Genomic DNA, 17,345 nt, shown 5'->3' on the forward strand with positions numbered 1-17,345 from the left:
CTCGCTTCAGATGAAACCATGAGCAAAAGCTTTGAGAACGAATTCAGTCTCAGTGGTTTTTTTTTTNTTGTCATCTGGGAAGCCTTGGAGAGGCAGAGCTCAGCGGTTGCGATGTGAGCGTTGGCCGGCGAGGTGAGGATGGCAGTGCCCCACACCTGCGTTGCCAGCAGGGCTGTCACGTGCTCCGCTGTGGTTTGGAGCTGTGAGTTCCTGTTTCAGTTTGTATCTGTAGCAAAGACGGCTGAAACTGATACATTCCAGTTAAACAAATGACGGGCAGCGCTAACCAACTTTTTTCTTTTTCAGTTGGTTTCTTTATTTAATGTGGTTTGGTCATTTTCATGTATTACGGGAACATGTGAAGGTTCTTTGATTCATTAGGCCCTGTTTTGTGAAATGCCTATACAAATAGGCAAAAAGCGCCTTCAAACGGAGGCTTCCACTTTTGGTATTTATTGGAGTAAATTTACATCAGTCGTCCTTTATAAAATAATCAAACAAGCGTTTTTCCTTACGTGCGTAATTTACACAATTAGACTAAAGTGGAATTTGTGGCTTTCAGTAAAACTCGTAGTTCCAGAATTTGTCTGTGCTCCAGGTTGGTGCTTCTCTCCTAAGAAAGCAGCACTGGCTCGGACGGCCTTCCCTAACCACAGCAGCCAGTGAGATAAGGCTTTTGGTTCGTTTTGGTGTGTGTGTGACAGGCTGCTGAGCTGCGCGGCATCCTCAGCTCTTGCAGCACTGACAGTGGCTGCTGATGGCGGTGGTAGCTCCTAGCAGCGGGGTTTGACCTGACCATGTGGGTTCCTGACTCTGAGAAGCCTCAGCTCTGACTTAGAGACTTCTTTCTGCCGCGTGCCACTTCCATCAGCTCTTGTTACTGAAAAACACAGAAGATAAAAAAAAGTAATGATTTTCTTATTTGTGAGAGAGCTGTGTTTTTCCATTTGTTTCCACTTCTCCAGCTGATACCTGAAGGTTAAATTAAGAGTTCAGCTGTGGTCTGGAGGACTTTGCTAGTCAGTTGCTTTAGCAGCAACTTACTTTTATTGGCAAACCTCGCCTTGCTGGAGTGTTTTACTGCTGAGGAAATTTAAGCTTGGTGCCTGGCCTTTGGGGTGGGTTGATTGCTTTCTGACCCCAGTGCAAATACCTTAGTCCTCATCTCCCTGCCTGGGCACGGCTTAACAATCTCTGGCCCTGTTCTGCCCTCTCACTGACAAGGAGCAGTGTTTTGGAGAGCATTTTCGGCATGCCACATGATTTGGCTACAATGAAGGGATATAAACAGCCAAAGCTATGTTGTGTGTGGTCCTTGGTGTGATAATCTGGAAGAGCGAATGTGTCAAGCTTCAGCTTTTGTTCTTTCTAATCTTTTTTGAGAGAAAGTTGCAAAGAGAGCAGAAGTATTTTACCCTCAGCTTCCCTACCTTCCTCTTTTCTGCTTTGCCATAGCTCTCATTTATTGCACTTCCCAGTGGGTCGATGATGAGCTTTCTGTCAGATGTATGCAGTGAAGTGCCGGTGTATTTTTCTCCTGAGAGTCTTGTGAATTCTACTCCCAGCAAGGAGCTTTTCTTTTTTTTTCCTTATCTTAATATCTTCCCTTCCACTGGTCTTGTAATGCTCTCGTGAGTAAAGTTCCAGGTCAGTCAGCTGGGCATGTTGCACGAGCAGTTTTATTCCCTGCTTCTGCTTTGTGCTTTGAAAATGCTCCAAAACTGACGGGTTGTGTGTTATTGCTTTGAGGAAATAAAACACTTATTTACTGTCTAATCGTAGCAATCAGAGCATCTGCGTAGCTTGTGTAAGCTGTGGTTTTATCGATAATCTTGTGAGGTAGGTTTTGATTTCTTTTTTTTTTGTTGTTTCTGAAATAAGAGTAAACTGTAACGTGTATGAAACAGTTGCAGATAATGTAATGCCAAGTCTCCACCAAGGTCAGCATTTTTTGAATGCTTTGTATAATACTGAGTGTTACTCTTGGTCAAAACATGGTTTCAGTGACCTGGGACCCTGATATTATTTGCTTGCAGTAGAAACACTTGAACTACGGTTTTTACTTTATTCATGAAATCTGGAAGTCACATTTTAATGGTGCAACCAGAAACCTGTGTTAATTACAAGGAGGAAAAAATACGGAAATTTTTAGACAGATTTTGTGTTGATCTCTCTTCTTAGGATTGTCTTCATATTGAAGTTTATTGGCTCAGCTATTACTCTTCTGTGTTCTTGTCAATGTAGCTTGCTTAGTAGTTATGTCTTTACCATTTTCTTTCTTTGCCAAAGGAATCTGATATCAAACTTCCATAAACCTGGTGCATACTTCTAATGTGCTTTGTTTTGTTTTTATTTCTCAATGCTGTGACTTTTCTAATAGAGAGTCACAATGGTATGTAATTCTTGAGTCATCAGGATGGAAATAAGTTTTTAAATATGATGTAATGCAAAAATGGACTTGAGCCTGATGCAAATAAGGAAGTGTTGGCTTAAGTATTTGAGCGGTAGCAAGTCAAATGCAAAGTGTAGCAGGAAGCAGAGGATTGGAACATCGTAATTCGGCCGGGCTCACGTGGTTCACAGTTGCACAGAGGTGAACCGTGGCTCTCGAAAAAGAGGAAATTTTTTTTTCTTCGCAGCAACAGTGGCTGTGCTCCCATGGGGCAGGGGGTGGGGAGCTCTCATCGGCAGCTGCGCAGAGCTGGAGGTGAAGGTGGCCCAGATCTGGTGCCAGAGCTGTGGGGCAGAGCACTGCCCTGTGTTAGCGCTCAGCACCGCGCTGCTGTTTGACTGCAGAGTGTCGCGGTCGCGCTTATCTGTGGCATTATGTACATACGTGTTCCACCTGTAGTTAATACAATTGTTCCTCTTGGTACATCTTAAAAAACATCTCTCCTCCTTTACAACGATGATGTGATGCTTCCACTGTGGCTCCGTAGGCACTGAATGGAATGAGTGGTGAGAGCTGTCTCATTATGGTATTGTAGTCTTAAACTTCAGGAAGGGTAAAAGTGGTAAAATTAAATTTTGTGCTCATTAGTTGTACTGAAGTTCTAATGTCTGCATAAAACCTGGTCAGTGTGTCAGGACCATACTGTGGGCTTCTAATAGTTTGGTGTTTAACCTTTGGGTGATTGAAATTGCAAACGTTATAATACTTCTGTGGAAATGGAATATTCTGTATCTTTGTCACTGATAAACTGCTCATTTATTAGTCTCTGCAGACTAATTGAAGGGATTAAACTAGCTCATCAGGCAATCTGAGTGAAGTCTACTTGAAACCCAGCCTTTTATCACAGGGTAGCTGTACCTTTGCCTCGTGTTCCCTTGCCATGCCCATGACACGCTGCCGGGTGTCCTTCTGCCAGTGAAGAGGACCAGGGATGTCTGAGCAATCTCGGGAAGCTGCTGCTTAAGCGGAGGAGTGTCCAGATGTGCTTATAGCATGTGGCAGGTGTGCAACTGCACCTCAAGTAGGTATGTGAGATAGCTCTAAGCTAGCCAGCATGGATGGGATTTCACTAGAGCAGCAGCGAGCTGAGCCGTGTGCGTGAGCCAGCTGCCCGGGCACTGAGCAGAGCTCTGCGTGTTCCCGCTGCCTCCAGCTCCAGTACCGGAGCTGACTGCGATTCCACTGCCAGCGCTGAGTATTTCAGGTTAAGGAGCTGGGCTTTGTTCCCTGCTTCTCTGAAGAAAAGGATTGATGTGAATGGGGTGGAATACAGGTACTTTCTTTCTCTCTCTTGAGCTCTGTGATCAAATCTAATCTTTTTATTTTCCCCCAAGGCAGCAATCTGAGGCCATGAACTGTATCATCCAGAATGTCCCGTGTTAGTCCATAGGCAGTGCTCAGAAGAGGTTGCCTTCCGTTCCATACCAGGCTGCGTTTCTCTGGTGTATCACTTCTTGCAGTATGTCACAGGAAGGTGTAGCAACAGAGGTTGATAAAATATTTGAAGTGTGCGCTCCATTAATTTTGACAACTCAGATTTGTTTGTACTTTTTATATGCCAGTGTATGTGTATTTGTATGTCAATATATGTAGTGATAACGTGCCTTTATATGTCAATATCTTTTATGGAGAACATCTGCTCTGAAGTTGTTAGAACATTATGCCGTGAAACTCACCTATTATATGTTCCAGTAGCTCTTGTGTACCCAGTTGATGTAGTAAACCAGTAAAACGTTCCAAATATAATTGAATATCTATCCAGCTAACAATGTTTCCTGTTTTAAATTTCATCAGTCATATACGTCACATGTTATAGACTACAGTGTTGTAACTTTTTCCTTAAATTTGCGTAGTGAAAGAAAGACAAACCAATTAGCTTTGGAGACTTGAATCGTAAAAATTCATCACATAGATCACATAAATCCAAGGGTTATGTGTGTGCTTTCAAGTAGTAAATGGGTTAAAGCAGCACTGGCACACTTAGTGCTCTGTTGGCATAGTTATTCCCTTCAGATGGTTGGCTGGAATGCGAGGCCTCTTCGTGCATTTGCTGTAGCAGAGCTGAACTCTAATGTCACTTATGGGAGAAATTTAATACAAGCAGCTTGTACAGAACTGAGTTCACCTTAACTGATTTTGCTTCCAGAGAGTCAAAGAATGCCATCTTCTTCCTTGAAATTCCTTTTTAATGTTTGTTTGAACCCACTTAGTTAAAACACGTATGTGCAAGTCTTTGTTTCACACTTTGTGGCATCAAATTGGATAAAGCACCATAGGTGATCTCATTGTTAACTCTCTCTGCTGCCATCCTCCGTCGTGCTTGTCCTCTGCTTTTCAGGGCTTTCTGTTCTGCATAGTGCCCTTCTTCTTCCAGCTCTTCAGAGTGAGCATCGTCCCTGAAGCTGACTTGGATTTGTTTCAAAAAAGAACGAAGAGCAAGGTGTGACAGCTATCTCACCTCCATATGCCAAGCCTATAGGGAGCATTACCATCCTCTAGGAATGTTCTGGCTTCAGTTCCATCTACTGAAAGAATTAGGCAAGGGCAGCCATTTGAAGAAAATGTGATTTTGAGTCTGAGGACGCGCTGGATAGAAGAAGTATTTCTTCTATTTTGGGCCTAAATTGACAGCTTGCAGGTACTGCAACTGGACAGACCTAGTAGCATTAAAACCTAAAAGCAGAAGTGATAGTTTACTCTCTTTAAACCAAACCTCAGTGCATCACTGCTTTCTAGATGTGGTATTCCTATGCCATAAACCAACCTCATGTGTGCTCAGCAATTAATGAGCTGTGCATTTATGGCAGTCTTTGGATTCTGTGTGCTGTGGTTCTTTCTCTACTGCAGAGTTTGTGTTTGTTGAAAGAGTGATGCATACAGAGGGAGGTGCCCGTCATCTGTCATCTAGAAAAGGCTTGTTGAAGTTGCTAATCAGATATTACCATCCAAATAGATTATATTGAGTGTTAGGGAAAGAGGAAAGAAAATCTTCTGAAAGCTGTAATGAGAAATCTTCCCAGGTACTGATTTAAGTAACATGTTAAGGTCAGTGTGTGCTTCAAGTTAAGAGGTAAGCTTCTTTTCTTTCGTATCTTGCTTTGGAAAGCGGGCACAGGGTGATAGCACAGAGGATGTGTCCACCCATTGAAGCTGCGTACTGGAGAAAATGACAGCACTGTGTGCTGGTGAATTGTTACAAATATAAACACGGACTATAATCCTAGGTGTGTCTGTGCTGGGGTGAAAATCTCCTCGCTTCAGATGAAACCATGAGCAAAAGCTTTGAGAACGAATTCAGTCTCAGTGGTTTTTGGTTTTTTTTTTTTTTTCCTGTTGTAAAAGATTTATGGGCTAACTGGGAGAAAAGTAGAACTCCATCACCAACACAATTTCTTAATTAAAATCTGTTTTAACTGTTTTTTTTTTTTTAAATTTCCTTTGTGCTGTCAGAGTATCTGTTAATTTGGCATATGGCTTCCCACATGTTTGCTGTAAGTTGGCTGTTAAGTTTTTGTTGAGCAAAATGTGGCCTCATATGCAAAGCGTTTGAAGAATCAGAGGATGACGAGCTGAGCAATGTAAGGACGTGGAAGAATGGAAGTGGATCATCACAAGTTTTTTGCAGTGTGCTTTGTGGGCAAAGTCAGCTTTGTTGTTATGTATCCGTGTGTTGCAATGAGGTTTAATAGCTAAGTGAAGGGTTTCAGAGTGCTCCGGGCGTGCTCAGCAGGACTCCGGTCTTAGAGGGTAAAATGTGTTTTTAATACAGACAAAGGCAGCAGTAATACCAGTGCACATTTTAGGCACTAGATGCACTGCCCCTTCTAGGATCCGTCTTTGCTGATGCAAGTGAAATTGGAGACTGAGTGCTGGTATCTCTGCTGTTTGCCAGCGAGCTGTCAATATTTATTGCTTCAGCTGCTGCAAGGCTTCACGTCAGCATGTACAAGTAAGAAGGTTTTAACGTCCCAAAAGCCACAAGAACTCAACAAGAACTTTTTTTTTTTTTTAAGAGTTAAATGCCTTAGAGAAGAAAGGAGGTTAAGTGTGACACTTCTAAGCGGGTTCTTGAGATTTGTCTCGACTGTGAAGTGCGTGTCAGTTGGCTGTGGTTCACCTTTTATATTTATGTAACTCCATATAGTCATGTGTTAGTAGAAGATTTACTTAAAATGAATAAGATGCAATAAAATAATAAAGCTGGCACCTGATTGTGCTATGTACAATTAACTTTTGTTAACACATTCATGTTGTTTGTAGTTGTTTTCTTTTTTTGGCTTTCTTCTTTTTTTTTTCTTAGATGAGTAAGTGTTTGGGGTTCTTCATGGAGATTTAATGCTCTGTTGTCATACCACAGGGAACAAGTTCTTCTTCATGCACTCCAGTGATACTGTTAGAATAAAAAGAATAAATCATTGATGTATCTGACTGAGTTTGTCACTTCACATGCAGAAATTGAACCCTGATTTTAAGCACTCGTTGCTCCAAGCCTGTCACAGCTCTCTGAACTTGCCCACTGCTGACTGCACGTAGTTGTCTACCAGGAATACAGGCAGCAGGTTCTTAGGTAGTTTTGGTCGGAGATGAGCAAGAAGGCAGCGTGGATGGAAGGGATCCAGCCATGTATGTGAAATAGGTGCTGTTTTTTGTCATTTTCCTAGCAGGTTTAAATCATTGATGCAATAATTTTATGCTGAGGTGTCCACTTACTGTCCAGTAGTGCAAGAGATTGAGGCTGCTGATGTAATGTGCCCTTCAGAAGTGGTTGCAGGGCTGCTTGTTGGCATTTCTGCTGGTTACTTTGATAGTGAGGATAATTTTGTTTTCCTTGCACAAAATAAGGATAGTAAGCTGTGTGTGATGGTTCTTTTTCTTCCATTTTTAATACCTAATGATGGATGTGGATGTCCAACTGCATTTGCGATCTGTGATCCCTGACCGATCCTGGTTACCATCAGCTCTGGGCAGTCCTTACACCGAGCAGAACTTCACTGATGGAGCAGGAAAGGCAGAGGCATCTCCTGGGCAGTTTCAGAAAGCTTGCATTTGCATTTGCATCCAATGCATTTGTCATAGTTAAATGAATATGCTTGTTTTTAGGAAGGAAAGTCTATGGCAATCTGAGCATACCTAGGCTTCAGCCTCAGATTCTTGGCTTCTTAATGTGACGGAAAATAGGCCTCTCACCATACAGGAAGGTCCAGCTTTTGTGATACCTTGCCTTTCTTAATACTCCTTGCCCTTGTTCAAGGTTTCAGTGACGTAGTTCGTCAGCTTTGTACATTTATGTGCAGATAAGTGAATTGATCCTTGGTTGGGGCCTTGATGGAACCTTTCTGAGCATTCTCTTGAACTCCTGCCAGATGGATCTCCTCCTTCGGACCTCTGTAGTGGCTCCTTTATTTTGGCTGTTAGAGGTGGGTAGGTCCTGTGTGTACAGCGACTGCTGCGCTATGGAGCTGTCATCCTGAGGTTGTGCTTAAAATGTGCTTTTAAGGCCTGCTTTCTTTTGTCAGGTTTAAAAGTGTTTTAATGCAAGGTGTTTGTCAGCATTTGTTGACAGGAAGAAACTTTAAAATGTGTGGGAAGTTTTGAAGGTTTCCAGTGCATGGTTTAACGTTTTTAATGCAATTATTGGAACAAACTGGTCAGACTATTTTCTTTTTAATTTATAGTCACTGGGTTTTTAAAGGATAAGCCAACTGATTTCAGAAACCATTGGAGCATCGCATCCTGCTACACACTACTTGCATGTAGTTCTGCAATGGAACAGTATTATTACTTAGGATCAAATGACTGAAGTTTATCATTTACTGTTATCTGCAAGAATGGTGTATTAAAATGATTTTATTGTATGCTCTGCCTTGCCCGTACACTCAATGATAGGAGTTACTGTAACATCAAGATTTCCCCATAGCAGTTAAACCAGTAGTCTCTGAGTGCTGGTTTGTTGCCACTGTTCAGGAAAAGTTGTTTCGAAGTTAGCTAATTTTAGAATTAGGTTTCTTTTCAGGAAACTGTTTCTATTTAGAGAACAGTTCTTATCTGAAGATTCCGTGTGCTATATTCAGTGTAGTTTAGGTAATGTTTGTGTAAGTGAGTCAAGGTGGCTGGGTTCGTGTTCTGCTATGATGAATGAATAATCAGACTACTTGGTGTCAGCTGCCAATGAAGTAAAAGACTGGATTCAACAGCAGAAATTATTTGGAATAATACCCTTTTCTCAGTAGAAACTGAATTTACTGCGGTGTGTTCAGGCATGGGGGCATGTATGTAAATGTAATTAGCTCTGTCTTTAATGGTCTGACCTCTGCTTGATTTGGATAGTCTTAGCTTGGTGTTGTTTTAGGAACATGGGCATCCCAGTGAAGGGCAGTGACTTCAGGCTTGAACAAGACAAATAAATGAGCTGTGAAGTACCGGGATCAATAAGATGCTTTTAGATCTTGAGGAATTTCATTCTAAGCTGCTTTCAGAAGTGGCTGCTGAAATTAGAGAATTGGTAGGAATCAGGTGGCTTTTTGGCTGTGGGTGCTTAGCACCATCTTCCCAAGTTCATTAGGGCTGCCAGTAATTCTGCTTTGATTTTATCTTCTGCAGTAAATCGCTCCTGAGACATGCTTGAGTGGATTAATCTCACTTGTATGTTATTTCATTATTTGCTACCTGACTGTCTCAATTAGATTCTAAAACATTTAGATTACAGGGCACTCTTCGTGTGTGTTTGAAAAGGACGTGCCCTCCGTGCTCTCGCACACCTCCCCTGTTGTTCCTCCATCCCCTGCCAAAATGGTGTTTCAGTATAAAATGGCTGTTTGCTCACAAGGGTGCAAGGAATATTTCACTGGGATTTGCTTTTAATTTCTGATATATGCTGTTTTTCTTAAGCAGAAGTTTAAACTGGTGAGGTATCTGAATTTTAGAAGAGACTGAGCTTTAAGCAAATGCAGCCGAATCTTACAGCTAGAGCCTTACCACTAACCTTTGTGAGAAACATGTAGGCGTCTTCAGGATTGCTGAATGTCTCAGTGAGGCATGCAGGCTGTTTTCAGCATTATGTTGTCTTGTCTCTGGTTTATAATTGTTGCACTTCAACAATATGACTGCATGCTGTTATTTAATCAGACGTTGAATAAATTATCAGGAAAGCTTTCTGGGTAATTGTTCAGTGGTTTAAAGCTTCTTACAGATTCTTTGTTGTGTGATATCTTTTCTCCTTTTTCCCCTTTTTCCTGTCTCGTTCCCTTAAAATGGGACTCTGGATCATGTGGAACTCCAGAAGACTGGAAATGTGCATTCAGTGAGAAACTGAGTGTGCTCAGGAGAGTGGTTGTGGGACCACCCGTCATAGCTGGAGCAATGAGAGCCAGAGAAGAAGGAGGGAGCCTGAAGCTCGTGCAGGGCCTGAGGAAGGCTGAGAAAGGGTCTGGAGGAAGCAGGTGGTTGAGAATGGGCTGAACCATGGGAAGAAGTTTCCTGAATGTGAGCGTGTGTTGCTCTGCCTCACGAAGCCTCTGTTGACTGAAGTCTGACGTGGAAGCCGAGGCCTGCCATCCAAGGCACAGCGTTCAAGGAAGAATCTTGTTTATAACCCTTCTGTATTTCCATTCTCTCATATACTTGCTTTTGTCTCTTGCTAAAAACTCCATAAAATCTGACGTTGGTGTAGAGTGAAGTCTGCTTTGAGGAAACTATATAAGGAGAAGGTGTAAGCAGAGCCCTGTGAAAGCTATGGCTGCCTTTGTATCCTGTTACATTCCTGCAGTCAGCTGTAGATGTTTCTGATTGCAGTGATGTTTGGTCGATAACATGTGTTGCAGTGGCTGTTACGCGGCTGTTTGCCGCCTGAGCTCAGCACTTTGTGCTCAGTAGGCAGAGTGGGCTCTCTTCCTCTTGTGGAAAGGAAAAGTGAATTATTAGAAGTTTAGTCACTGATGAGCAATCAGAACTGTGCTGAGCTGAGCTTTACAAATCTTGCTGCAAATCACAATGTCAGTATGGTTTCTAAGTGAGTTAATAAGCGTTGAATTTTAAGTTTAGCTCACAGCTTACCATCTAGGTTTGTTTCCAGCAGAAAAAAACTAAAACATGCGAGCAATCAAATGCCTTTTAGATACATACAAACTAAGGAAAAATCTACTATGGTTTCTGTCTTACCTTTGGGACCAATGCCAGTTGTACACCAACCAGTTCTAATATACCAAGTACAGCCACTTCTTAAATGCAGAATTGTATATTTGGCGTTTGCACGAGAAAACTGAAGTACAGCTTTTACAGTTTGAATGCAATTTGAAAGAGCATTTGAAGGATAAGAGTAATACATCTTGTCACGTTGCCCTCCATATGTGCCATGTTTGGAATAACTTTTCTGCCCATATTCATTTCTAGAAGTTTTAAGTCTTATGTTGAGATGTTGAGTTGGATTGGATGGATCCCCCGTCGGGATGTTCTGTGATTCTATGCTGCTTGCTCTGAGCTAGCTCAGTTGCAACCTTGTTTGGCTTTGAACTGTGCATGTAAGTGCATAGTAGGCGGTGTTCCTTGTGTTCTTTGTGCTGTCGATTTTAGGTGCTTTGTGTGGTTACAGTGTTAAAACTCAGAGCAAAGCTTTCAAGGTCAGCACCTATGGAATGGTGAAAATGTATATGTGAGTGACCACATGTATGAAAAAAATGGTGATGCAGCTTGTCTAGAATTTCAGAGAAATCTGACTCATTCAAGGTAAGGCTTTAGAACAGCATTCAGTGGTTGTAACTGTGAAACCATCTTCTGTCCACCTGCTTCAGCCACTGCCTTGACTCCTGTTTGCTCTGATTTCCATTGTGATTAACGCAGGTGTGACATGCGGGGCAGAGGCACTGCTGAGAACTTAGAGATAGTGAGAAATGATACCTTTAACAAATACAAATGTTGTTGTTGGTTGTTTTTTTTTTCCCAAATGAGATTATTTATATTCTTCTCATCTATGAATTTAAGTTGAAGTGGAGAAAGTAACGAGCTAAGGTAGCAGTAATTAAAGTCTGAGTATCGCTGAGATAACTGATAAAACATGAAGGATTTTGGAAATGGAATTCCCAGTGGTAACTTTGTTGTTTCTTTCCCTAAAGCCTTGATCTAACTTAGTGGAATGGAACATTGTTAGTGTTTTCTGAGAATGCACCAGTGAGCCTGAAGAAAACTCCTTGGGAAAGTGTTCTGTTGACCAGAAGAAAGCTCCGTGCTGGTTGGCAAATATGGCCATTGGAAACTGTGCATTTTATTCTTTTCTTGTAAGGTGATGAAAAACCCTTTGATTGTTCATGCTGCGATCAGGTCCTCGTGAAAGTGCATTTTAGGGAGATGATGACTGAATCATTGGGATAGCTTTAAAGAAACGGGAATGAGAAGGTAGAATTTAATGTCACATGAAATACGTAGTCAAGATGTGTGTTTCTACAGGTAGCTTGGTAATGACTGTTCTGCTTCTAGAGAGTGTAAATGTTCAGAATAGAACGTTACATGTTTTCTAGACTTTAGTAGGCCAAGAAAGTGTATAACAAAGTACCAATATGAACAATATTTGGGCACTGAGTTTAGTGGAGTGTGAACCCATCTAATTTTGAATAACTGGTAGCAGCAGAACTCCTGGCTGTCCCTGATCCAGGACCCTGTGGCTCCACTTGGAGCTGGTGCTCATAGTTCCTGAAATCTGTTTGGTCACCCAGCTCAGGAAAATCTCTCCTTAAAAAAAATGTGCTCCAGGGGTAATAAAGCTTGTCTGGAAAGCAGGTGTCTGAATCCTAGTTCATTCTTCATACAGTTCAGGTTCTTGTAGTTCTGTTCACAGGAAGATGTGGTTATTCAGCTTCATTTTAGGCAGGACGTACTGCTGTTAAATGGCAGAGAAGGCCACATGAAGAGACAGTGATGTTGATATTCGGAGTTGCAGTTCTTCAGTAAGACTCTTTTTTGTATAGTACTGTGAGAACTTTTCTAATAAGTCTTGAAAAGTAGATTCAAAAAGCTACATAGCATGCAAATTAGAAGCTCAGAAGCAGAGTTAATGTTTTAATTATTGATTTTAAGGACTATGTTTAGTCACAAAGCTTCACGTGTCCATTCTTACAAGATTACTTAAATGTTCTAATGTGAAACACATTGATACTTCCGTGTGCGGTGTTCTCTGCAGCTGAAAGAAACAAGTGCTTTATCATGCATAAAAAGAGTATCAATAAAGAATTGTGTATGGCTTCCTGTTTTTTATGTTGTCCCACTTGAAAAAACGTTCTTTTGGCTAAGGCTTGCTTTATTGTTCTGTAACAATACTCGTGTATCACTTGCTAGCTGAGGACCTTGGAGCTCTGAGGCTGGTCTGACTGACTGCAAGGCTGTGTTGGATCTAGAATGACTGAAACAGGATGGAGAACAGATGTATTTCCTAATATCAGCACAGCAAGAGATCAGTGGCAACTTGCAGCCTTGTTTCCAAGGGGTAGGCCGTGCTATTGTTCTGCACTTATTTTCGATTACTTACAGCAACAAATGATGACAGAGCTATAGAACTGTGATTGTAGGAAATGTTTTTGTTGCTGTTTTTTGCACACTTCTGCAAAAACCATAGTGAGAATTGGAGCTTTGTCTCTGTTAAATGCAGACTGATAGGTAGTGGAGTCCTGGTGTTTGAAATGTTAATTTTAAAATCTAGCCTCAAAGTGGTAGCAGTGTGTTTTGGAGCAGGGCTGGCGGAGTGTCTAGAGCCCTGTGATGACAGCCCTTGGCTCTCAGCATGCTTCAGTGCAGATCCAAATCAGGATGAACATATTTTGATAAATCAGTTCATAATATAGCAAAAAAAAAAAAAGTCTGGAGTTGTATTTTACATGGACTAATGTTCCCTTTGAGGGTGTGACAGTGGAACAGAGTCTGAGAGTGATGTTTGACCCAGCTCCATACAGCCCTTCTGATTACAGCCTTCTGATTAATTATTGGTGAAGGCATTGTTTGGCTACTGGTTTTGGTGTCTCTAGGCAGTACAGAAGAATGAGATGCTCTGTGTTATCTGCTCTGCTAATGTATAACAGTCAGGAGCTGGCAATGGGCCTCATCTTCGTAGTCAAACGTGTGAATATATTCAGGTTGTGTCCTTGGTAAGCATGCAGAGTATTAGAATTATGAACGGATGGGCTGCTCAGCCTTGGATTGGTTGTGCAGTCTGTGCTTATCAGATCGTGCTTAGGGGTAGAACAGCCAGATCTACAGAAATACCCGGTACTGGCTCCTCTAAGGCTACAAAAGGAGGTTGATTTGGCCAACATGAGTCTCTCCTATTTAGTAACCCTCAGGCAAGGCTCAGCAATGCAAAATGGATCTGTACCAATCCATGTAGTGAAGGTCTTTGAGAGCTGCAGTGAAGGCATCTGACTTCATGACGCCCGTTCCTTCACGGCCATTGCAGTATGTGAGCTGATGTGGCTGTCAGATGTAACCTGTCACCATGATGGGGAAAATGGAAGTTCCAAGAAAACAAAGAGAAGCAGAGGGAAACAAAAGGAAAATAAATGGAAGGATTATCATTCTGACACAGTTTTTCCTAACCTGTTCTGCCAGAACACTTCAAGACCTTGTAGAGATCTGCACAGATGTAATTTGTTTCCACTGAACCCTTGAAAGAATCTTTGTAAGTAGGTCAAATACAGTTTCCTCACTTTAAAGTTGTATTTCTTCCGCTATTTATGAAACTGTAAGCAGTCTTGAGAATAAATGAACTGATCTCAGTTGCTGAAAATACGCAGCCACGAAGGTAAATTTCTGCATATGGTTCTCATGCCTTTCATTATTTAATGTGGCGTTTCCACATGTGTGGAAAAAGAATCAATCCAGAGGATGGATTTAGGAAAGAGTCAGTCCAGAAAATTTGGAATAAATATTACTTTATATAATAACAGAGGCTTTTACTTAGCTACCAGCGTCATTTTTTCTTGCTGTTACTGGGAGCTGGCATTGTTTTCTGCTTGAAGCTTGTCATGAAGCGCGTGGGGTTTCTTTTTCCTTCTTTTTTTTACCCCCTTCTCTTACTGTTTTATTTAAGAGATATGTGACATTCTCACCAAAAAAGATTTTGCTTTTATGTGCCCATGGAAAGCAGTTTGTTTTGGTGGTTGTAATTTGGTTCAGTCACCTAAGGAAGTGGAACTTTAGCTTTGACACAGTGTTTCAACATTAGTTTCATGTTTACATTTGGAAAGAAATGTTCGTTGAGCCTTCCAACTTTGCTTGGGCAAAAATGTGTTGCTGATCTAAATGAAGAGGGTTTGTGACTTAAGGTGTGTTTGCAGCAGAGACATGACTTAGCACAGTAAGAACTGCTAGGTATGTTTTTGTTGTAACCATGTAGCAGGGGCAGGCTGGTGTCACTTCTGCTGCTAACCAGGAAGGAAAATAAAACTGCAACAGTATACATTTATGGGAAATTAGCGCCAGTGTTAATAGATATCTTTCCTTGTATAATGTGCACGCTGCTGGTCCTTGTGTTTCAGAAAGAGCAGAGAGAAATGGGCAAGGGTGGGGAGGACCATAGCATTGCTGGCCAGAAGCAGCTTTTGTGCAGGAAGGGATTGGTGGGGGTGGTATTGTTTAGTTTTGAGCCAAGGTACCTGAAGGAAGATGCAAGGCATTGAAATCAGGACTGATGTGATGGGTGAAGACAACAGTTTGCTGCCTTGTATCATTCAGAGTCTGTGGATATCAGCTTGTAGGTACTGGCTGTGTCGATGGGTGCTTTTACAGAGTGGAGACAGGAGTCTGCTAATCCAGTATGTACTCAGACTGCAATTTCAGTCATGTATGGTGTATTAAAAAATGAAGCCATACAAAATTTTAAATAGCTGCTCGTAGGGACCCTTTTATTAGCTACGTTCAAGGAATGCAACCGGACTTTTGCAGAACTAAATTTAACGTAATCAGACAGGGGGTGAATCTTTTTTAAGAGGATGAGGCAGCTGACTTAAGTCTGCGTGTTTTATGAATTCAGGCTTAATAGTCTGATGGATATTCTTGGTGTGTTTTCAACGAGAAAGTAGAAGTTTGTATGCCAGCTGTTGTTTTCCATGTCAGATACTTGCTCTGCACTCGGCTGTGTAGGCTCTTCCTAGTCTGGCCTTGACTTGCTATTAATACTCGGTCAGAATCTCCTTGGAAGAATTTTTTTTGTCCGTGAAGAAAATACAAGGGATGCAATGCTACATGCTTGTCAAGTGTTTTGGAGTACAAATTACATCGAGCTCATTTCCTTTTGACCAGTGGACATCACATAGTCTTAGTATTCGTTTGGTCTTCAATTCCACTGAACAGTATTTCTAAGTACTGTTGGACATTTTATGTTTTACCAAAGCAGTCCTTTGTTGCTATCAGGTAAATACAAGATGACATCCCTTCATTTCGTGATGTTCCTCCGCCTCTTTTTTATTTTTTTTCCTTTTCTGGTTTTTTTTTTTTTTTTACCCCGAGCTGCATCAGAATGGCATGACTGTTTCCTCGGTGTAAATGGAATGTGTTGTGAAGTGCAGCCTGTGACTAATCGCCTCTTGCTGTCTCTGCCTATTAGCTGTCTGATGGTGATGTGGTTGCACCACTTTCTACACATGGCCTCAAGGATCTGGCATTGTGACACCCGTATTAAAATATGCAACGCTTGATTTCTGGAGATGTTTTGGGTTGGAAAATCGGAGAGGTTATGAACTAATGTGGCTGTTTTTACCTCTTTTGTTTTAATGACTGTTAGGTGGTAATGGGTTAGTTGTACCCAATTCATCTCTGAGGATGCATTTTAGTGTTCAGTTGATATTCCAGGGGCTATTTATTTTCAGCTTTTCTCCCATTTTGTAGAATTGATGTGAATTTGAGCACTGTGGATGTATGGCTTAGAAGGTTGGGTTTTGTTTTGCTTCATTGCTGTTATTATTTTCTGAAGTGAAATGCATCTGAAGTTTGTTAAAAGTCAGTGCTGTGCACGTTGATTTGATGAATTATTACCAGATGAAAATATCATGAAGGCACTTCGGGTTTTCAAGATCGCATGCACCTTAACCTTCCTAAACAGATTGACCAAACCAAGTGATTGATTTGTTGGCAAATGTGAAACTTGCAGGCTGTTGTAGAGAGTGTAGCTGTGTGAAGTTCGTAATTATCCATTGGCATCTTGGGAGCTGTGAAGTAGTTCTGTTGAGAGAACATTTTCTGTGATTTCCATCCTGTTCAACTAAAGGCATTCCCAGTTCTGTTGTATCTCACACCCCCAACCTCACCCCCAAATGCTGTTCTATGAAACAAAACGTGATTTAGTTCAGGAAAATAAAGTTGCTGTTGTCATTACTTTGTTTCGTTATCAGGATGATAATTGTACAAGACAAATAGGAAATATAAAAAGAGATGAAGAAGCACCATTAATTTTTTCCTATTTTTTTTTAGGGGTTTGTAAGAAGATATAGGAACCATTTCTCAAGCTGAAGACAAAGTAAAAGAAAACTGTATCATGTGTTAAAATACCGGAGAGTGAAATTTCTTGGATTAGTATATTTCTGGATTGCAAAGAAAAGGAAAGAAGAAACTGAAAATGGGGAGAAAGAAAATACAGATCACGAGAATAATGGATGAACGGAACAGACAGGTGAGAAACGAGAAATATGCATCATCAATAATCCTAAAAATGAATGGAGACTTAAGTACATTTCTTGTCTTCGTTCACCCATCTAGAGCTGAGTGTTGTCTTCCTATGTCTACAGATGGCATTACCGGAACACAGAGAAGAAATATCTCTCTTAGTTTTTTTTTTATCACACTTCTAGGGAATATTATTGTTATAAGTTACAGCAGTGGCTACTTTGAATCAAATTCACTGTGTAGCTGCTATTCCCAT

At 41.2% G+C, this 17,345-nt stretch overlaps 1 protein-coding gene across 6 annotated transcripts in view; it reads left to right on the top strand.

Moving 5' to 3' along the window:
- The window catches only part of MEF2A (myocyte enhancer factor 2A), an 85,555-nt gene that overhangs the window by 17,584 nt on the left and 50,626 nt on the right, over positions 1 to 17,345 (top strand). For all 6 annotated transcript variants that reach the window (XM_021406983.1, XM_021406985.1, XM_021406988.1 and 3 more), the window contains exon 2: positions 16,898 to 17,096. In XM_021406983.1, coding sequence (XP_021262658.1) covers positions 17,043 to 17,096 — 54 coding nt within the window. In that variant the 5' untranslated portion in view covers positions 16,898 to 17,042. The remainder of the gene's footprint in view (positions 1 to 16,897; positions 17,097 to 17,345) is intronic.

This window comes from Numida meleagris, chromosome 9 (genome assembly GCF_002078875.1).
Source record: "Numida meleagris isolate 19003 breed g44 Domestic line chromosome 9, NumMel1.0, whole genome shotgun sequence".
NCBI classification, from domain to species: Eukaryota; Metazoa; Chordata; class Aves; order Galliformes; family Numididae; genus Numida; species Numida meleagris.